This window comes from Cervus elaphus, chromosome 7, assembly GCF_910594005.1.
Source record: "Cervus elaphus chromosome 7, mCerEla1.1, whole genome shotgun sequence".
NCBI classification, from domain to species: Eukaryota; Metazoa; Chordata; class Mammalia; order Artiodactyla; family Cervidae; genus Cervus; species Cervus elaphus.
The window spans coordinates 10,375,907-10,393,469 of record NC_057821.1 but is presented as its reverse complement, the minus strand read 5'-3'; the positions used below and the strand labels follow the sequence as shown (position 1 = coordinate 10,393,469).

General features: G+C 57.2%; 1 protein-coding gene across 7 annotated transcripts in view; it reads right to left on the bottom strand.

Annotated features, from left to right (window-relative positions):
- The window catches only part of ANKS1A (ankyrin repeat and sterile alpha motif domain containing 1A), a 163,913-nt gene that overhangs the window by 3,898 nt on the left and 142,452 nt on the right, over positions 1 to 17,563 (bottom strand). For 4 of the 7 annotated variants that reach the window (XM_043907230.1, XM_043907228.1, XM_043907229.1 and 1 more), the window contains 10 exons: positions 5,610 to 5,708; positions 4,713 to 4,865; positions 4,487 to 4,594; positions 3,363 to 3,527; positions 2,511 to 2,636; positions 2,277 to 2,348; positions 2,044 to 2,130; positions 1,427 to 1,564; positions 408 to 578; positions 195 to 293 (listed from right to left, as the gene is read on the bottom strand). In XM_043907230.1, coding sequence (XP_043763165.1) covers positions 195 to 293; positions 408 to 578; positions 1,427 to 1,564; positions 2,044 to 2,130; positions 2,277 to 2,348; positions 2,511 to 2,636; positions 3,363 to 3,527; positions 4,487 to 4,594; positions 4,713 to 4,865; positions 5,610 to 5,708 — 1,218 coding nt within the window. The remainder of the gene's footprint in view (positions 1 to 194; positions 294 to 407; positions 579 to 1,426; positions 1,565 to 2,043; positions 2,131 to 2,276; positions 2,349 to 2,510; positions 2,637 to 3,362; positions 3,528 to 4,486; positions 4,595 to 4,712; positions 4,866 to 5,609; positions 5,709 to 17,563) is intronic. The other 3 variants (XM_043907234.1, XM_043907232.1, XM_043907233.1) reach the window with 1 other exon arrangement.

Sequence of the window (17,563 nt, the reverse complement as noted above, 5' to 3'; positions counted from 1 at the left end):
TCCCCCGGGCAAGACCACAGCGGGCACCCCTGACCGCTGGAGACAGGAGGACACACAGCAGAGAGACAGGCACAGCACAGAGGGGCGGTGCGGGGGCAGCTCGGGAAAGACGGGCACGCAGGGCCGGGGGCGCCAGAGGCTCCAGGAGCTCACGGTCCCGCGGGGAGACGGACACACACAGCAGGTGTAGAGACCTTGGCTCCAGGACTAACAGACGGCAGCGGGAGGTAAGAAGGACGGTGGGTGGGGCGGGTGTGACACTGACAACAGCGACTATCGGGGGACGGCGGCACCTGGGGCGCGGAGCAAAGCAGACAGACACGGGCGGGGTTACGGCCGTGGCCCGCGGGGCCTGGAGCCGGAGGAGACCCTCCACGCGCCCCTCCTGGGGCCCAGGGCCCACGTACCGCTGACTTCCTCATGCCCACCCGGGGCTTCGGCACCGGCTTGGAAGATCTGGTCTCAATCACCTCAGTGGCAGAGGCCCCCATCGGCCTGGCCTTCTGGGCCTGCAGGGCCAGCTGGTAGGCCACCTCGAACGCCTGGCCCAGCGTCAGGATTATCTCGTAGGTCAGGTTCTGGGAGGAGGCAGGGCACAGGGTGAGGAGGGAGGGGGCAGCACCACCCTGACGCCCCCCAGCCTCGGACCCCACACAGGCTGGCAGCAGCGCACAGGTGCAGGGAACGGTTGCCCTGGAAGCGAAGTGTGTCCCAGGGAGCAGTCTGAACAAAGCGTACATTTTGTTTCCTCGTGTGTGATTTCACTCGAGATGAGCCCTGGGGGTCCCTGTGGCTTCAGGGCATGGTGCCCAGAAACGACAGGGAAGGTGAGCTGTAGAACAGGGACAGACATCTGGGGGGATCTCTTCAGAACAAGCCCTGAAATAGTTCCACTCTGTCCACCTGTGCAGGTGAGGAGCAAGGAGGGGAGTTTCTAGCTCACAAGCCAGTGAGTGTCAAAGCCGAGAGGTTGTGGCTGGGCCCAGAGCACCGACAGAGGTCCCGGGCGGGGCCCTGAAGACCCGGGGGCAGCAGGGAGCTGGCACAGGCCCCATCCCGGGCCGCCACCGGGGTCACGTGTCCATTCCCCGGGGGCGGTGTGCGAACACCTCCCGTCAGCCCAGCGGCGCCACGGCGCAGCCCAAGCTGGACTCTGGGGGAAGGAGACTCATTGTCCCCAACGGGGAGGTGGGGGGCTTTTCAGGAAGACGGCCCCGCAGGAGAGTCAGCCAATAGCCAGGGGCGGTGCAACCCTGGCCCGTGAATACACAGGTGGCCAGGACCCTGGTCGAGCCGCTGTGCTCCTCTGTGCGTCAGTCTCAGAGCCACTCAGAGGTCAGCGCCGGGCGTTCCTGCCTGAATAGATGTGGCTCAGCGCCTGCCAGGGGCCAGCACACAATGCCCGGGCCACGGGGCCTCCACCTACCACGTCCACGGTGCTGAAGACGTGGCAGTAGTGGTGGCTGGTCTGCAGGTCCTTAGTGATGTAGGCAAAGGTACACAGGTCCTCCGGGTCCTGGGCCGCGCAGGAAATGTTCCGGATCTCGTGCTCCGCGATGATGTTCTGCGGGGAAAGCGGCTCTGGAGTTCTCGGGCTCCCTGAGGGCACCCTGTCACCAGCACCACCTTTTTGTCCCAGCCCTGGGCGTCGGCCAAACGCCACTTCCTCGTCTGCTCTCTGGGGGGGAGGGGGTTGAGGGTGGCGCCTAATCTCGTCTGCTTTAGGTTGGGGGTCTCCACCCCTGACCACAGCAGCTGAGGGAGTAAAATGTTCACATCCAGCCCCCTCTGCCCTCCAGGGCCCAAGCGCGGGGCCTGGGGGTGTGCTGGCCTCACTAAGCGCATCACAGCGTTAAAGGCCTGTGAGCTGCTAAGTGGCCAGTGGAGCCCACGCTGAGGAAGAGAAGCTGTCCCATGGGACCCAGGCAAGGGGGTGCATGAGAAGCAGACATGGGGCCGGGGAGACGGAGGTGGTACAGGCGGGGACGCTCTGAGGAAGGCGCCCAGCTGGCAGGGGGTGAGGGACGGGGAGGGGGGACACACCTTGTTGGAGGCGTCGATGAACTTGACCCCTTTGTACGTGATGGACAGGATGATGGTAGGGATCTTCTTCATGTGCTCCGTGGATTTCTACAGCAAACGGGAGGCCCATCACTGCCGCTCCTCAGGGCAGGACCCCACAGCTGCAGCTGGTGCTATCTATCCAGGGCAGGACCCCACAGCTGCTGCCTGCTATCCCAGCCACCCCCAATACACCACCGCCCATGACAGCCTACCCGCATCTTGGCACAGGCGTCCTGTGTGGATTCTGTCCCTCGCAGATCTTTGATCAACATGGAGCCCAGATACTGTGGGGCGAGCAGTGGGCGCGTTCACGTGTCCCGTGTCTCCACGCTGGGACCGCCCGGCCAACCTGGGCCCTCTCCCGTGACTCCCCTCCCCGCAATGCCGGGACGGCTGAAGAGCTGAAACAGCCTGGGGGCCCTGGGCTGGAGGTAGGGGTTACTCACATTGGCTTCGTAACCGCAGGACTCAAAGATGAGTTTCTCCGGCTGGTGTTGCCAGCTCTGCACAGGGGCGTAGGGGGCGGCCAGGCTGGGGGGCCGGAGGGTCAGCTTGGCCTCTCGGTGCTCCTCCTGCAGAACACGTGGGGTCCAGGTCAGCCTGCCACTCGAGGGGCTCCCGAGTGACCAGCCTGGCTCTGGCCCGCCAGCCACCTCCGGGAGTTCCAGGGCAGAGGCAGACCAGCCCTTCATATGGGCTGGGGCAGAGGCGAGGCCTGTCCAGGCTGAGAACAGGTGGGAAAGCTGGGACCTCAGCCACCCATCTGTGAGCAGCTCCGGGTGGAAGGCGCTGTGGTGTCGGAGACGATCTGATCCTGGGGTAGTGGAGGGGCGGGGATGTCTCCGTGGCCACGGATGTGCTTTATAGGGGTCCTTGTGACAGGAGTCAGGGTGCGGGGGGTGTGGGAGGCCACTGCGGGCCAGAGGATGGGGTCCTCAGCTAGGGCATGGGTAGAAGGCACGGGGATGAGGGGAAAGTCAGGACTCCCAGCAGTATGCAAAGTCTTGATACAGAGTCACCAAGACTGCCAGACAACATGCTTTTTGAATCTTGTGAAATTTACAGTTGTGCTGGTGCAAAGGTGCGGGGACTCCCCAGAGGCCAGAACGGAGAAGCGTGAGTCACAAGAGGAGAAGCGGGTCAAAGACGCAGAGCGAAGGCTCGCCCTGTGGGGGACAAGGGCCAGCGAGGGCCAGGCCACAGCTGGCAGGCGGGATGAAGCCTGCGGCCTGCGCCAGGCAGGGGGAGCCCTGTCTTGCCGGGAGGGGTGCAGGGACCTGTCTGGGCCTCCCGCCCACCTGGGTTCTGAAGCGCTCTGCCCGAGAGGGCACCACGGGCTCGTGCAGGCTGTCGTGCGGCCTCCTGGCCGCGTCCCCAGGAGGCAGCAGCAAGTCAGCCGACCGCCCGGCGCAGGAGTCGTTCTGGCTCAGCGGGGACGACGTCTGCGAGAACAGGTCCTGGCACTGCGGCGGGGAGAGCAGTGAGTCGGTGGGCCGCCCGGCCGGGCCTCAGGCTGCCGGGTCTCAGGCTGCGGTATCGGGGTCCAGCCCCAGGGGGGATCGGTGAGAAAGGGCAGGAGCTGGGCGTCAGCGCCCAGCACGGTCACAGCGGCCAGACTCTCCAGCCAGAAAGCCCTGACCGGGCCCTGCAAGCGGGCAGCCGGTCTGAGCACAGCCTGCAGCCCAGAGCGCTCAGCGGGGAGGGGTGGTTGTAGCGCTGGGGAGCGCGCTCCACCTTCTCAGAGAAAACCGTCTGCCATGGCTGACCGCAGGTCCTGGGGGTACATGACTCGATCTAAGGGTCTCTCCTAGAAATACCCTGTGCTCCCGACGGGCACCCTTGTCTCCTCGGTTTCCATGTCTGAATGTCAGCGGAGTGTCTGCTCTCGGAACCAGCCTGGGCCCTGGCCTCCTCGCGTGTGAAAGGGTGAAACCGTGCCCACTTTGAGGCTGAGGCTCTAGCCCAGGGCCCACCCACTGCCCACCAGCAGCCTCGCCGGTCTGGGGAGAGTCATCCTGAACCACAGGCTCACAGTCTAACCTGCTTTTCAGTCAGAAATTACCCGCGTTGAGCAACAAAATATCTGTGAGGTTTTAAAAATCACAGGGATTTCCTTCAGAAGCTGAGGAAGGCCCAGCCCTGCCGTGTTCCAGGCTTTGTCTCCGGCTCCTGTCAGACCGCCCGAGGGGACTCCAGTCCCCAGACAGCTGAACGTGACATTCAGACGCGGGCCTAGCTAGCTTGGGATTCGTTTATTTGTTTTCCTACCTTTCCCAACACTTGACCCCAACACTAGGAGGAGAGGGATCAGCTGCTCCTTTCCTACAGAGGTGCCACTGTCTCTGAGAAATTCCTAAACGATTCTTTCCAATTCCTGACAACCCAAGGCACACACGCCTCCCTCTCCACCCTCCCCACTCACTCTCAGCTGGGAGAACCGTGGGGGCTTCTGGGGCGGCTCCTCGTAGGGTCTGTCTGCCAGGGAGGCGATGATGCGCTTGCGATGGCCGAGCAGGTGCACCTTCAGGACCTGGGTGGGGGGCGGGGAGCGGTCAGGGACCACTGGGCCCCCAGTGCCCTCCCAGGGGCAGCCGGGGACACTCGTGGCTCAGGACTGACCAGCCGGGCCTGAGCAGAACTGCACTCACATTGACCAGCTCCAGCTCCCAGAGGTTCTTCACCGTGTCTATGGAGCTGTAGCCACTTGACAGGAAGGAATGGACGTAGTCCTGGAGCCCCAGCGAGTCCAGCCAGGAGGGCACTGACGGGGGGCTGTTCCCGTCGCAGCCCAGCGCCTTCACCTGTGCAGCGAGGACAGGAGGCAGGGCTGCCAAGGGCCGCAGGGCCGCGGGAGACCAGCCTGGAGGCTGGGGCAGGAGTGGGATGGTGCCTGAGGACCAGCAGGGGCCTGGCCCTCGGCTCACACAGCCGTCCCTGCCTCAGCCCCGGCCTCTGGCCTCACCTGGGACCAGCCGGCACCCCAGGTCTGCCGGATCAGGGCCCAGCTGAGGCGGGAAGTCAGTGAGAGAGGCAGGTGCCCTGTCGGGTGAGGCCAGATCGGGAGGAGGGTCTGTGAGGCCCCCTCTATGCCCGACACGGTCGTGGACCTGGTGGGACAAGGAGATGGTGTGTGTCCGTGGGGCGGGCGCTGGCCTCCCTGCTGGGACTCTGCGTCCTCATACCTGGGCAGTGAAGGGACCAGGGACTCTGCACCAGCAGAGCTGAGGAGAGGCTCAGGCCTACCGCCCACAGCTCCCCAGGCAAAGACCGCTTCCTGTGCTGCCCCACACCCCAGGCCTCAGGGGGAGGGCCTGGCCTCCAGGTGATAGGCCACGCTTGCGGGCACCAGGCTCCATGCCAGGCAACCTGTTCCTGAGGCTGGACTAGGCGTGCACTGTCCCTGGGGCTCTGCTGGCCTCGGAACGTGGCAAAGCGGTGAACAGGACACTGTGCTCCCCAGGGGCTCCCAGGATGGGGCAGACCCCCCTTGGTGGCTCCCAAGCCCGCCCTGCCCCTCGCCGAGGCCGAGGCACTGCGGGTGGCACCTTGGGCAGGGACCGGGCGGCCTGGAGCAGCTTCCGCCTGTGCTGTGCATCACTGATGCCGATTTCCCGCAGGTCCTGATCTTCCATCACGTTAGGCCCCTGAGAGCAGAAAGGAGAACGTGAGGGCCTCCTGCGTGAGGCCAGCCTGTTATGGCCCCTTGCCAAGTTCTTCTTCACCACCAGCACCACGAGGGCGTGAGCCCCGGGGCACCCTGCGAGGCCAGGCTGGGCTGCACGGAGCCTCGGACAGCAGGAAGACAAACCTGCCTGGCTGCCCACCTGTCCTGAGCGGCTCCAGGGCGCTGAGCCAGGCCAGAGCAGGCAGCGCACAGGCCCTCACCTACCTGAGCCCATCTGCGGGGGGCAGATCTGACAACCCCCCAAGGCAAAGTGAAAGTCACTCAGTCGTGTCCAACTCTTTGCAACCCCACGGACCCAGGTCTCCCACACTGCAGGTGGATTCTTTACCGGCTGAGCCCCAAGGGAAGCCCCCCCAAGGTGAAGGACAGGATTAATTTCCAGATTCCTTACAGACACGATTTTGTGATTTTAGGTTAAAACAGCCACCCTGGGTGGGTGGCAGGGGCAGGCACCCAAGGAGGAGAGGAGTCTAAAGCGGAGACCTGCCTGGGAGAGGAGGGGGAGTTCAGCGGAGGGCGACACGGAGGGTGGCTGGTGTTTGCCGCGTCCTTGCTGTGCAACAGGGACCGGGAGCTTTCACGCGCACTTGCCCACTTCGGGCTCACAACCCTGTGTTAGGTTCTGTTTGCATCCTCATTTTACAGAGAAGGAAACTGAGGCACACAGAGGTCAGAAACACATCCGAAGTCACACCTCTTGTGGTGGAGCTAGGATCTGAGATGATCTGACTGCACTCACCACTCCTAACCCCATCATGCTGTCTTTAATTACTCACAGTGGTGTCACAAGATAGGGTTTCTTTCAGATTATGATACACGAAAAGTCATGGGTTCTGCCTGTCTCTCTGCTACAGAGCCCCAGCCCCCAAGAGCAATGGTGCCCACTTTCCTGGGTATCCCTCCAGACCCCAGCTGGGCACCTACATACATGTACACTTTATTCCTGCATAAATAATGATTCTTGTACACACTGTTCAGTACCTTATTCTTAACTACTGAGTATATATAGGAGGTCACTCTGCATCAGTGTATGGAGGACTGTCCTTTCTTTTAAAGCTGCATAATCATCCAGGTCATGGATGATTATAAATTTATTAAACTGTGAATATTATAAATGTTTACACTAGTTCCGTGTTGAAGGATGACTGCTTCCAATTTCTGCTTTTACGAGTGGTGCTGCACAAATCCCCCTCTATGTGCATAACCACCCTCTATGGTGGTTATCAAGAGAGATTGCTGCCAAACAGTTCTCGAGAAAGAAGAACAAACCTGGAGGTATCACTCCCTGTCTTCAGACCATACCACAAAGTTGCAGTAATCAAAAGAGCGTGGCACTGGCACAAAAACAGATGCATAGATTGATGGAACAGAATACAGCGCCCAGAAGTAAACCCACACTTACATGGTCATGTAACCTATGGCAAAGGAGGCAAGAATATACAGTGGGGAAAAGACAGCCTCTTCAATAAATGGTCCAGAAAACTGGACAGCTACCTGCAAAATAATCAAAACTGTTGTTCCACTTTCTCATACCATATACAAAAATAAAATTAAAATGGGTTAAAGACTCAAATATAAGACCTAAAACCATAAAACTCCCAGAACATAGGGAATACACTCTTTGACATCAGACTTAGCCATATTTTTTAGATCTGTCTTCTCAAAGGAAACGAAAGCAAAAATAAACAAATTGGACTATATCAAACTGAAAAACTTTCAGACAGTGAAAGAAACTATCAACAAAATGAAAGGGCAATCTACTGAATGGGAGAAGATATCTGCAAACAAAGTATCAGATAAAGGTTGTTAATATCCAAAATATACAAAGAACTCATATAATCAATATTTAAAAAACCAAATAACCTGATCGGAAATTTTTCTGTTCAGATCCTCTACTCATTTTTTAAAGACATACAGATGACTGAGAACACATGAAAAGATGCTCAACATCACTAATTGTTAGGAAAATGCAAATTAAAACCACAATGAGATATCACTTTACACCTGTCAGAATGGCTATTATCAAAAAGACAACAAATAAGTATTGGCAAGGATGTGGACAAAAGGGAAATCTCATGCACTGCTGGTGAGACTGTAAATCGGTACATTGACAGATGAATAGTGTGGTGTACATGCACACAAAAGACTACTACTCAGCCAAAAAAAAAAAAAAGAATGGGACTTCCCTGGTGGTTCAGTGGTTAAAAGAATTTGCCTGCACAAATGCAGGGCACACAGGTTTGATTCCTGGTCTGGGAAGATGCCACACGCCACAGGGCAACTAAGCCTGTGAGCCACAAGTACCAAGCCTGTGCTCTGGGGGCCTTGAGCCACAACTAGGGCAGCCCGAGTGCCCCACATGGAGGGAGCAGCCCCCCTTCCACAACTGGGGAAAGCCTGTGCACCACAACCACCAGCCAGCACAGCCAAAATAAATGAAACCATACTTTCAAAAAAGAGTATCTTGGCATTTGTGACAGTGTGGATGGGGTCCAGAGTGCATTATGCTGAGACAGACAAATATGGCATGATCTCACTTATATGTGGAATCTAAAAAATGAACAAGCAAACCAAAATGGAGACTCATGAAGCGAACAAACAGGTGGTGGCCAGAGGGGAATCAGGTGAGGTGGAGGGGAACAGGTAAAGGGGATTAAGAGGTACAGACCTCCAGTTACAAAATAAATAAGCCATGGGGATATAACGTACAGCCTAAGGAATATGGCCAATAATATTGTAATGACTTTGCATGGTGACAGACGGTTACTAGACTTACTGTGATCATTTCATAATGTATCAGATGTCAAATCATTAGGTGGTACACCTGAAACTAATATAATATCACATGTCAACTATATTTCGATTTTAAATTTTCAAAAAAGGGTAAAAAAGAAATTTCTCGGGCAAGGGTATGTGTGTTTAGAAGGCTGACAGACATCTGTACTCTCGTGAGCGCAGCTGTTTAGAAATGGCTTCTCACCGCATGTCTTAAGATCAGCCCACTCGTAGGTAAGCTCAAGCATCTTTTCACACTTTATCTGTCAAGTACATACACAGCACTTACTGCCCCCCCAATATGTGACATGCTTTCCACTTGCTAAACTACTGAATAACGGGGACTACTGTTACCCCATTTAACAGCTGAGGAAGCTGAGGCCCAGACAGCACCAGTGACCTGTGGGGCAGAGTTCAGCCCAATGGTGTCCATGCAGCTCTGGGCTGGCGCTGGGAGCAGCCACAGCTGCTGCTTCAGGAATTACTTTATCCTGCACTTGATCTGCAGGAATTCTTTACACAGTGAGGAAATTAACCCTTTAGCTACGAAGAGTTGGGCGCGTGTCTTTCCTGTTTGTCATTGTCTCTGAACTGTCATGCTGGCTTTGTTCAAGCAGAACCTATCTGCTTGCACTGGAACACACCCACTTTTCTCAAGGAGCTTCTCTAAAGTTCCATCAGGCTTAGAAAATCCTTTCCGGGATTTTTTAAACAATTCTTCCACAATTTTTTCCCTGTAACTTCACAGTTTCATTTTTTACAATCCAATCTTTGAAGTGAAGTGAAGTCGTTCTGTCCTGTCCGACTCTGTGCGACCCCATGGGCTATAGCCCACCAGGCTCCTCTGTCCATGGGATTCTCCAGGCAAGAATACTGGAGTGGGTTGCCATTTCCTTCTCCAGATCCAATCTTTAATCTACCTCAAATTTATTTTGACATAAGATTTAAGGGTCCACTTGATATTTTTTTCCAGGCAGCAGGCTGTCTATTTCTTGAATGAGTTATCTTTTCCCCACCAATGTGAAATGACTTCTGATGTGTTCTAAAATCCTATGTTTCCAGGATTTTTTCTGGACTTTTTATTCTATTGAGGTGGATATTATTTATGCTCGCTTTAGAGAGAGGAGTTAGTAACCCGGGCCAGCTCATGCAGACCATTACCTGGTGGCTTCACCTATGTGCCCGCTGCTGTGGGAGCCTCCCGAGAGCCCGTGCCTGGTGACAGAAATCTGGCCTCACAGAGGACAGGCTGGGAGCAAGGCAGATCTGAAGCTGACTACTCTGCTCAGGCTGCAAGGCACACCCCTCTGCCGGGACCCCAGAGATCCCTGGGCCTGCACACAGTCCCCTGCGCCCTGGCACCACTCCAGGCCTGACCAGCTCCCAAGTCACCCCTGAATCCAAGAGTCACCACGCCGAGTTCCTGTCGTCACTCTGGGCCCAAGTCTAGGGTGTGCTGACGGGGAAAAGCAGAGGGGGGAGGCTTTCTGCTTGACGATGAGGACCCCTCCGCAAGGACCTGACAATGAGCCTCCAACAGGGCGGCACTGCAGCAATGTTCTGAAAACCCACTGTAACCCCAGCATTTCCTCAGAAGCCTTCACAAGCTTTTAGGGTACCACTAATACTGAACTGAAGCCTGACCACCAGGAAACCAGATCCAACTGGAGACAAGGCCTTCATGAACCAGACCTCCAGGCAAGAGAATGGGGGCGTATGCAGCTTTGAGGAGAAGGAGGCAGATGGAAACAAAACCCAAACAAAGGACGTGACGGAAAATCAGAGCAAACAGCTGCCGGAGCACGCCCTGGGCACAGCGCAGGGCCCTGAGTTCCTGAACCTGCCACGTCTACATCTGTGGGATTAGTTTGTGTGGGGGCTATCAGGCCCCCAAATCCTCGAAGACAGGAAACATTCTGGAAGTTACTACACCCTCCTGGCTGAGGAAGAAACCTTTTCACAAGGAGGTTTATGGGGAAAAGGGACCTCCTACTTGGTTTACCTCCTGCCACACTCATGCTGACCAAGAGCTGACTATATGCCAGTCCGCGTTCAAGTTCCCAGTGAGCGAACAGTTAGGGAGCCAACCGAGCAGAACAGCTCATTGGCCTAAGCCTGTCAGTGAACAGAGATCCCCCGAGATTTTAATCAAGTTTCCAAGTCTAAGTGACATCTGAAGCAGAACTGCTGAGGCTTGGCTGGGTTGGGTTCCACCCCTAAGGGAGAGGGGACAGGCAGGAGCAACGTCCCGGTGCTTCCTCCTGGAGAGGCGTGTGCGTGCAGCCTGCCGGCTCGTGGAAAGGCACACCTGGGCTCTGCCCCCCTCGCCCCGCCACGGCCAGCGTCAGCCCTGGCAGGCCTTGACCTCTGCTCCACAAAGGCCTGTGAGCTCTGACGGGAGGAACAGGGACGGTGGGAAAAGCTGCTCCAGAAGGGTAAGTGTGCTCGGGTGAGGGGTGGGGGGCTCGCCTTGGTGCACACAGAATGCAGCTGAAGACCTTAGGAGCAGAATTTCTCAAATTAGGGGAGGGGAGAGCCAGCTGAGTGTGCTGAGGGGCTGACAGTCACCACCCCCCTGGCTGTACTGATCTGTGGGGCCAGCCTGAGTCGCTAAGAAGGTTCCTCAACACCTGAGCAGCTAGGTCAGCAACCACATCACTGGGGACCGCGGCCTCCTCCAGAGCCCCTGGCCGCCCAGGAGGCAGCTCAGTGCTTCCCCAGGCCCTGGCTGGTTCAATGTGATACTTACGCTCTCTCTGCCTCCCAGGGTTTTGGGGATTTCCACTGGGCCCTGCTTCAATACCTCCCTCATATTAAAGGAGAAAAAAAATTGTTTCTAAATAGAAAAGTTATATGTCTATTTTTGAAAATTCTGAAAATAAAAAAGTATAAAGAAAAGTGTAAAAGCCACTTATAAATCCATTACCTCTGGTGGGGGTGGGGGACTAAGCTTACCATCTGGGTGAAGTCTTTTCAGTGACAATATTTTGGCAAAATTGGGACGGTGGTCTATATATTATTTACTTAACCTGCTTTTTCACACGCTGACACACCTGTGCACACTTAGCCGTCTGTCATGGACTCCCACAACTGCGTGCTCTCCAGTGTGTGTGCATCCCATAATTTCACCCGCCACTGGGCATCTCGGCTCCTCCTTTGCACACAGTCTTCTGCAGTCCCCAGAACGTGTTACTGGCCACAGCAACAGAGCTGTTGAGGGCACAGTCATCTGGGCGCAGGTCACTGAGCATGGAACAGGACAGGACCCTGGTCTGAGCCAGGACCACCTTCCCAGGCTGAGTGACCACAGGCACGCGGTGGTGGGTGGGCTAGGAGGGACAGGGAGCAGTGCACACGTCCTTCCCAGACCACAGCCCCAGACCCAGGGAGCGTGGGGAGGACCACTGGAGAAGGAAGAGGCAGCGGAGAGGGGCAGGGCTCTGCTGCTCGCCTCTGTGGCCTGTAAGTCTGAATAATGATGGAAAACAGAAGCCATGCTCCCTGAAGCATCATGCGTCCACTTGTTCAGGGGTCGAGGGCTTCCTGTGCTCTCCCTACTGAGCAAGGCAGCTGTGGTATAAACGAGTAAGACCTGGGTTCTGGGCTCCCCGGGTGGTCCAGGTATCTGGGAACCCACTGTGCAATGCAGGGACACCAGTCCGAACCCTGGTCCAGGGATGAAGATCTCACACGCCGCGGACCAACTAAACCCGCGTGCCACAGCTACTGAGCCCACGCTCCGGGGCCCCCGCCACAGCTACTGCGGCCCACGCACCACAACAAGAGAAGCCACTGCAACGAGAGGCCCACACGCCGAAATTCGAGAGGAGCACCCCCCTCACGCACGAAGCAACAAGACCCAGTGCAGCCAAAGAAGAACTGGGTTCAAATCCCTTACAAAGTCAGAACTTTATAGACAGGAACAAAGCCACCCGCCTGTGCAGGTTAAGTAACGAATCCCCGGCGCTGAGCGCTGACCTGCCGGCTGGAATCAGCGCTCCGCAGCTCTTCCTATGTGCGCCTCTTCACTGCGGCCTGGCCTCACCGATCCCTGCCTCCCTGTGGCGTGGTCACAGGACTTCCCAGACTGATGCGTTCCCCAGTTCACGGGTGCCCTACAAAAAGCTCGCCATCCTCGGCAACCGTAGCAGCTCAGTCTTGACCCCCATCCCACCCTGCCCAGCCCTGTCCTCAGCTGGAGAGACAGAACGCCAAGGGTGACTGGGAGCAATTAGCTCTACGATGAGGATGAAGTGCAAATGCTACCAGCTCCTAGATCTGCAAGCCAGAGGCCGTCTCCCCCAGTCAGTCTCTGGGGGGGGGGGGGGGGCGGGGGCCACTGTCAGAGATGGCTCTCCTCCCCGGTGGAGGGAAGCCACTCCCCTGATGGTCCCTGTTCTCCCAGAAAGGCCCCCAGAGTCCCCCTTCTCTCTGTACCAGGCACAGTATCCTCCCGCCCATCTGCTGCCCACTGCCCCTGAATGTCTTCCTTTCTGAGGCCTTATCTGAGGTCAAGATGCCATAGTCACGTCAAGTCACCAGTGCAGGCGCAGGTCAGTGAGTGTCAAGGGGCCTGGATCCAAGACTACCCAAAGCAGGCTTCACCTCGCGTGTCTGAGGACAAAGCTGATCTCTGCTTCTGCCACCTTCCCACCTCACGTTCTCACACTCGGCCACGGCCAGTCTCAGTGGCTGCTCTGGGTGACCACAGCCAAGGCTGTGTCGTCTTCAGAGCTTACGTGCAGAAGGAAGCAGTCAAATGAGATCCCGTGGGGACAGGGATGGGTCAGGGGTACAGAGAAACCTGCCTGAAATCATGCAGGGGACCTGGAGGAAACCCAGGTCTCCTGACTCCCAGCTGCTTCTCAGGGCAGGTAATTAGGCCCCATGTTTCCTCCTAAGCTTTTCCCCATCCAGTTTCCTCAAATGTGACCTCAGCCAGCTGCCCGAGGCCCTGGAGCTTCCCTGAGGGTGGAGGTCCAGAGGGCTCTGGTGGGCCTCAAGCCAATGCCAGGAGGTTCCCAGGGCCTGAGCCCCACCAGCTCCTCTCCCAGCCTTTTGTAGAATGGCCCCCGATACAGAGTGTGGACAGAATGGTCTGCCTGGCCCAGATGGGCGCCTTGCGCTGGCCAAGCCCACTGGCTTTACCTCTGGGGAATGTGCTGACCTGTGGTCCAGTCACAGCATCTGATTGGGAGAGGGGGGTGCAGGGGACCAGAGCAGGAGGCGAGGGTACCGCTCTGGGCCCAGGAGACTTGGCTTCTAGTCACAGGTCAGCTGCTGCCTGAGGAGCAGCCTTGAGCAAGTGACACTCCTGGGGTCCTGGGTGCTGTCCACGGAGCCTGGGAGTCGAGACGGGCCTGAGGGACACCAGACTGACGTGCGCAGGGACACACGGGCCCTACTGCTCGGCCCGCAGCACTCCTGCACATGCACCCTGCGAGGTCGACCAACTGGACACAGAGACGTGCTGAGACGCCAGGCTCAGCCCCCAGCGGCCACTCACCCCAAGACCCCGGACCCGGAAGCTACAGGACAGGATGTGTTCACCACTCCAATTCCATCCTAAGTGCAGTTAGTTAAATTAACAGACATGAACACAGCTCTCGAACTCCACTATGAAGGCGATGGGAGCAGGCCAGTGCTGCATGGGGGCACGCGGAGCTGGATGCTAAGGAACTCCAGTCGCTGGCCCTCTGGGTAACTCCAGGGGGAGCAAGAGAGTGCAAGCGCTGGGAAGGGCCCAAAGGGAGCCTGGCTCTGGTCTCAAGTTCAAGGGCTCCGCAGACAAGGAAACAGCAACCTCTGGGACACCAAGGAGCTAAGTTCTTCAGTGACCACAGAACTGAGTTAGCCCAGGAGGCAAGATCCGCACTTGTCTAAAAATATTCCTTCCAAAAGAGTAAGCTCCAGGAGTTGGTGATGGATAGGGAGGCCTGGTGTGCTGCAGTCCATGGAGTCGCAAAGAGTCGGACACGACTGAGCGACTGAACTGAACTGATTCCTTTCAAAGCCTTAGCTCCACACCTCCCCAATGACCCAGGCGAGGAAACTCTCCCTCTCGGGCCCTGCTATACACGGGGGCACAGAAACGCTCCCGCCCCAGAGCCATCAGCTCCCCAAGCGCTCTGCGGAGACAAGCCAGGCTGGTGGAGAGACGTCGAGGTGGGGAGGCAGCCTGACCGCAGGGCAGGGAGAGGCAAAAGGAGGGACGTCAGAGCGGGGGGATGAGGAGCTGCGGGGGGAGACTGGGCGGGAACCCAAGGGCACAGCCTGGCTTCCGGGGTGAACAGTGAGGCTGATCTGGGGGCTTGTGGGCCTGGGAACCTGGCTGGGAAGCTTCACAGAAGCCAGTGCAGAAGGAGCCCCTGGCCAAGCTCGTGCCCTGAGCGCTCACAGGGCCTGGTCCTCTTCACCCACCACCTCTCCCCCACACGTGGGGCCAGCTGGCACATAAATAAAAGGAAAACACGGGCAGAGGGGAGAAATAAACTGACGGGCGGCACACGAGGCCTCCCCAGCGCTGCCCTGGAGAGGCACAGGCCTGCCGCTCAGCCCTCCTCTGCGCTTTCCAGCCCAGCCTGAGCTGCTGCCGGACTCCTTCCCGTTTTCTGCTTGTCCAAACTCCAGCCTCGATCACCTGCCACGTGCCCGCTCCCCACCCCACCAGGCTGCCCAGTGGGGACCTTGACTCCCCTGTGCCCTGCCTGGCGAAGGCATAACCACAGGATCCCATCCCCTACATCCAGGGCTCAGAGATTGTGGGGGCTCCCCAGAGCGTGGCTTTTGGGGTCCTTCTCCATCAGGCCCAGCCCTCCTCGCTGCCCTCTCTGGGCCCTGCCCACTTCTGCCCTCGAGCTGGCCTCGAGCTGACCACAGACAGTGGGGGCCTCTCCCTGGAGTCCTTCCAGCTCCTGCAGCCTCTACAAAAACCCCCAGGATGGCACAGGGAATGCAGGGGTTCAAAGTCAGACAGCTCTGGGCGAGTGTCCCAGCTCTGCCACTTCCTGGCAGTTCCTCCACCCTCTGGGCCCAGGGCCCTGTTTGTGACTTGACGGGCACCCGCCTCAGGGCTGGGCGCCAGCTTGGTGCCCGGCAGGCGGTGAACCCTGGGTGAGCGAGGCGCCTCCTCCATGCCCAGCACTTAGCACTCGCCGCTGTTACCAGTGCCCTGTGCGCGTTCTCCCAGCTAGACAGTCACATTCCTTAAGATGCCTACACTATCTGCTTAGCTAATGTCAGATCCATTCCTTGTAGGAAATGCAGAAAATCTATTTCACTCTCAGAAAACAAAGCGATAATCCCCTGAGATAACGAACCGTGGAATACATTTTTGGCTTACTCCCTGCACTTCGAAATGTTTCCTATTTTGAAAATTATGAATACGTTGCACACAGATTTTTGTGTCTCAGTTTCTTCACTCAACACTCCAAGGTGAATGCTTCTCCGCATGAGACAGTCTTGAGAGCCTTTCTAAACGTCCACCCAGCCCCAGCATGAGAAGCACTGCTGCTGACTCCACGACACTCCAGCGAGCGGAGGTCAGGCCGAGTCCCAGATACCAGACCTGCACCAGCGCGCTTGAGCTACACACTCGCCAACCACCAATTACCTTCTTTCCGTGCTGATTAAATGCATTTCCTCCCTTCTCCTGAAAAAGCACATTTCCTGTGGACAAGATTTGTGGTGAAACAAATGGAACTGGCTTCGATGCACGAGCCAGCGCGGTGGGCGGGCAGGCAGATATGTGAGCCGGACTTCCCGCCCTGGCTCCAGGGTTGGGGTCAGCCCCATTACCCTGGGGGCGCCTGGCAGCCCCGGCTGCCCTGCCCCTGCCCCCTGCGGGCAAGAGAGTGTGAATCAAGTTCCAATTGCAGCGCTCACTCATCCGGCCCAGGTCTCACATCACAGGAGGAAGAGCCAAGGGAAAGAGGGTGTTGGGCTCAGACAAGACAGGACCCAGGAGGCTGTGACAGAGATCTTCCATTTTCTCACGGCCTAAGTGTGCTCTGCGTGGCCCCCAAAAGTAAACCTGGAACCAGGGACAGAAGCCACAAGGAAACAGATTTGGCTCAATACAAAGAATGGTCTAAACCAGCCTGAGTGATGCAGAGCGTGAAGGGACTGTGCCTTTAAAGCAAGGGGGCGGGCCCGTCACTGGGAAAAGGGCAGAGCTCATCTGGAAGGACCTCGGGCACAGAGGGGAGGATGAGACCACAGGGGGTTAAGGTCCCTTCTACCCTGAGAGGGAGCAGTGACTCTCGCAAACGCCCTAGACTCCTCCCACAGCTCAGAGGACCCCGTCACAGGGAGATTCCATAGCAGCCCTTGGTCTCAGACGTTCCTAATACATCTAGAGCCTGGCTGGCTTCCTGGGAGCCACTTGTACATCTTGTAGAAGAGTCTCCCGGGCATTTCAGCACGAAGGGAGACATTTACAACCTACTGAAAACCAAACCACATAGGGATAATGCCACCAGCTAATGCGGTGTAAGTTACACCATATGCAACGAGGAAATGTTTCTAAACAAGACACTCCTTGCTTATGTGTCTTCTTCCTCTCTTTTCTGGTAACTAAAACTTAACTAGCCTTGCGGCCCATCTGGCAACTTACATGCAATTACCCAGGATACTGTGCACGGCCACTCAGGCCACTGAGGGCCTGAGAAGTGACATGGTAGACTAAGGTGCAATCAGCCTTCCTGCCTGCCAGCTGCCCCTCTGGAGCTGAGAGGACAGAGGGGAACGGCTTGCACCCAGGGTAGCAGGAGGGGCCAGGAAGGCCCTGGAAGAACTGAGCTGCGGGCCTCCCTCAATGAGCCCCTTCCCAAACAGAACAGATGTGTTCCAACAGAAGCCCCGCATCGTGCGTGGATGTCTGGCCCAGGGCCACACTTCTTCCCCAGGTGCCCGCCCAGCTACTTTCTGGTCGGAGCACAAGGAGGGGCAGAGAAGCAGTTTTGTTTGTTTGTTTGTTTTTTAAGAGAAGCAGTTTTAAAGGAGTCTTTATACTCACGGAATGGGAACCTTAACCTTTCC